The sequence below is a fragment of the Sinocyclocheilus anshuiensis genome, unplaced genomic scaffold (assembly GCF_001515605.1).
Source record: "Sinocyclocheilus anshuiensis isolate Anshui unplaced genomic scaffold, SAMN03320099.WGS_v1.1 scaffold1015, whole genome shotgun sequence".
NCBI lineage: Eukaryota > Metazoa > Chordata > Actinopteri > Cypriniformes > Cyprinidae > Sinocyclocheilus > Sinocyclocheilus anshuiensis.
Genome location: NW_015546029.1, coordinates 2,126,105 through 2,129,755, shown reverse-complemented (window position 1 = coordinate 2,129,755; position 3,651 = coordinate 2,126,105). Strand labels below are relative to the sequence as shown.

Sequence of the window (3,651 nt, the reverse complement as noted above, 5' to 3'; positions counted from 1 at the left end):
TTCTAATAACGTTTTATGGCGGATGGTGCATTTACCGCCACCAACTGGACTGGAGTGTGAAGCACTAATAAGCAACTAATATACTGTATATGTATATATATATATATATATATACATAAAAAAAAATAAATAAAAAAATTCCTAAATTCTCCTGATTAATCCTATTTCTTTAATGTATTTAACAATAGCACCATATATTTTACCTCGTTCTGCATGCTTTTTCAAAAGGCTTGACAAATTAAATGATTCAACACCATCATTTAAACATACTAACCCATTACTGTCTATTATTTCTTCTACAACATTCCCATTATGATCATCCTTACTGCTTCCCCATAAAGTGCTATGTGCCTTAAAATCTCCACACCAAATTATTTTATGATGTCCTGACCCAATAACCTTTTCTAAATCTTTACTTAATCTACTACAAGGATTATAATAATTTATTATTCTGATATTTTGTTTCTCTGCATATACATCTATAACCACCACTTCATGTTCTTCAATCTCATTAATGACTCTGTATTCTAATTCATTTTTTATAAAAGTGGCCACCCCACCTCCATTACCTGTCTTTCTATCCTTTCTTACAATATTATATCCTTGCAGAACAAAATTTAATTTAGGTTTTAACCATGTTTCTTGTACACAAATTATGTTTGGTTTCTTATTTAATAGATCTATAAACTTTTTAAATTCTGGACCATTTGCTATAAGACTTCTGGCATTCCATTGCAGAATCGTTAAAAGCATTATTATTATTATGTACTTCCACATGTTGTTTGAGTACTAGATTGAGTCTTTAGCATGTCATTTATTTTTTCCAACGTTACACCTGCTACATTCAAGTATCTCTCAGCTGCCCTTATTATGATTTTAATTCTCTCCGTTCTGCTTTCTGTTTGAGCAGAACAATTTACCACTTCAGCCATAAATGAAACAAATTCCATTTTCCCGATCACCAAACTATCCTCTTTTGTCTTTCTCTGAGCCACAGTATTCCCAGTCCATTCTTGCATCTTTATCTCTCTCTGTATCTGCTAGTTTTGTTTTGCTTTTTGGGCTGCTTCAGCATAAGTCAACCCCTCATTTATTCTCACATTTTGAATGTTCACAGCATGTTTGTGAGCAATGCATCCCCCAAATTCAGCACTATGCTCACCTCCGCATACTGAAATAAATGAACTTTTCCACAACATTCTAATTTATTGAGATGCACCTGTACATGATCACCCCCACATCTCGCACACCGTTGTTTTCTTCATCAAACTGAAGCATAACCGATAGACTGTCCATCCTTTCTTTATTTCTCACATATTGAAGCCGTTTTGCTCCAATTACCTTCCCCCTTCAATGCAACTTTTAATTTTATCAGCATGTAACGTTACATCAGTAGGAATTCCAGTTATTACGCCTCTAACCCAAGGCTTAAATATGTCTTCATCAATGTGCATACCGGGTAGCCAAGCATCGAATTTATACTTCGTGCCTTATTTTGTTGTTTTTCGTCCTTACACATGATAATCAAGTTTCCATCTCTAAGAGTCTTTGCACTATTTATTTCTCCTTACGCTTTGTTCAGAGATTTGGTCAGTTTAATTGGGTTTATTGTCATACCAGGTTCTGCAAATTTCTTCATTACTTTGTATTCCCCTATATTTTTCCTACTCACGTAATCCTCCTGTCCACTATCCGTAAATGATCCTTGACTACTGTTTTTCTTTCTTTTCCGATTGACTACTTTCCACCATTCACTCCCTCCTGCACTCCCGCTACACGATTCGTCTTCCATTTCCGGATCACTACCAGAGCTACCGTCATTTCCTGCCATCATTCACTGCGCTTCTTCTTCTTGCTTTACGGCGGACCGCAGACTTATAAGTGCATTACCGCCACCTATAGCTCAAATGGACCATTGACACTCTATCTACAATCTCCTGATTAACCTACCAACCCACATACAAACACAACAAGGACCTAATTTTAATTTTGACATTTCACGAGGATTAAATAAATTATCGCAATCCTCCAACCACCAACGAAAGCGTCCAAGGCACAAAGACGTCACTTCCTTAAACCATAGCGTGCGCGTGTGTGTACAGGTTTTACAGTCTATCGTTTTTCTATACTGGCGGGGCCGGGGACTTAAACCTGAATATACACACCAACTCATGGGGACTTATGTCACCGTGGGGACCTAAATTGAGGTCCCCATGGGTACAGAAGCTTATAAATCATAAAGAATTATTTTTTTTTTGAGATTATAAAAATGCACAAAGTTTTCTGTGAGGGGTAGGTTTAGGTGTAGGGCGATAGAAAATACAGTTTGTACAGTTTAATTACGCCAATGGGGAGTCCCCACAAGGATAGTGCACCAGACTGTGTGTGTGTGTGGAGGGGGAGGCGCTGGGACGCAATTGGTGCTCCGCCCTCGGTGTCTGCTCAGGTGTGCTTGTGTCAGAGGAGCATTGCGGAGCTGCAGGCAGAGCAGAGGAGAGACGGTCATGTCAGACAGCGTGAACGCACAGTCGCAGGACGGAGGATCCCACGGCGAGGACAGGGCGAGCCAGGTGACAAGCCCGCGTGTGGGCAACAAAGTGACCGTGGTGCTCGGAGCGCAGTGGGGCGATGAAGGGAAAGGAAAGGTGGTGGACCTGCTGGCCCAGGACGCTGACATGGTCTGCAGATGTCAGGTTGGTTTATGAGGACTGTAGTGCTTGAATATGTGAATATATCTCCGGTGGGCTGTGTAGTTATGACGCGCTGTGTAACCTATATCATCCACAAGCTTGTTTGTAAGGAAATATTCATGGCTGATCAGAGAGTAGTGAATGCATGTTAAGTGCTGTGAATGCTTGTGAAGTATGTGATTATAGGACTTGTTTGAGGCCAGTTCTTGGTAAGCAGTTAGCTGCGTATTATTAAAGCGGAAACGGACGTTACAGCGCGCATCTACGCGCTTCCATTACAATAAACTACGCTGTCTGCACGCGAGCGACGTCGATTATAATGCAGCGTACTGGTTTAGCTTCGCTAGCAGTGTACTCTGTAGTGTGTTTGCAAATGTCACCTTGACTGAATTGTGTGATATTGAAGCCAGCGTCATGTTTGACCTAAGGCCAGCCCAGTGAAGCCTTAAATCTTACCAGATGTCATTTAGTACATCAGCCAGTGGCGGCTCGTGGGTTTTAAAATAGAGGAGGCACACTAATTGTATTGGTCTTCCTCCCATTTTCACCTCAAAATTATGGGGAAGCTGTGCCTCCCCTGCCTCCCCCGACGAGCCGCCACTGACATCAGCTAATGTTGAAATATCCGGGATGTTTTGCAAAGGATGTAAACACGGGCGCAGGACTCCTTTGAAGTCTATGACGCCCGAAGGTGTTGTATTTATGAGTATTACAGTCAAACCAGATGTTGTAATTGTTAATAATTAAAATAATAGTTGATAATAGTACTGAACATTAACCTCCAGCTACTTAATTTTCCGCAGTTGTCTCATGTGCCCATGTTATAAATGTGCACAATCCTGCAGCTCACTGATTCTTCAGACGTGATGTCCTACAACTTTAAAAAAAAATAACATTTATACTTTCGACAATTGCTAGTAGTGCTGGGCGGTATGACCAAAAATGTATATCACGGTATTTT

At 40.5% G+C, this 3,651-nt stretch overlaps 1 protein-coding gene across 2 annotated transcripts in view; it reads left to right on the top strand.

Moving 5' to 3' along the window:
- Nucleotides 1-2,380: 2,380 nt before the first annotated feature.
- Nucleotides 2,381-3,651, top strand: part of LOC107698758 (adenylosuccinate synthetase isozyme 2-like) — a 15,202-nt gene continuing 13,931 nt past the window's right edge. The window contains exon 1 of one of the 2 annotated variants that reach the window (XM_016499860.1): nt 2,381-2,693. In XM_016499860.1, the coding sequence (XP_016355346.1) occupies nt 2,505-2,693 (189 nt within the window). In that variant the 5' untranslated portion in view covers nt 2,381-2,504. The remainder of the gene's footprint in view (nt 2,694-3,651) is intronic. The other variant, XM_016499861.1, reaches the window with a different exon arrangement.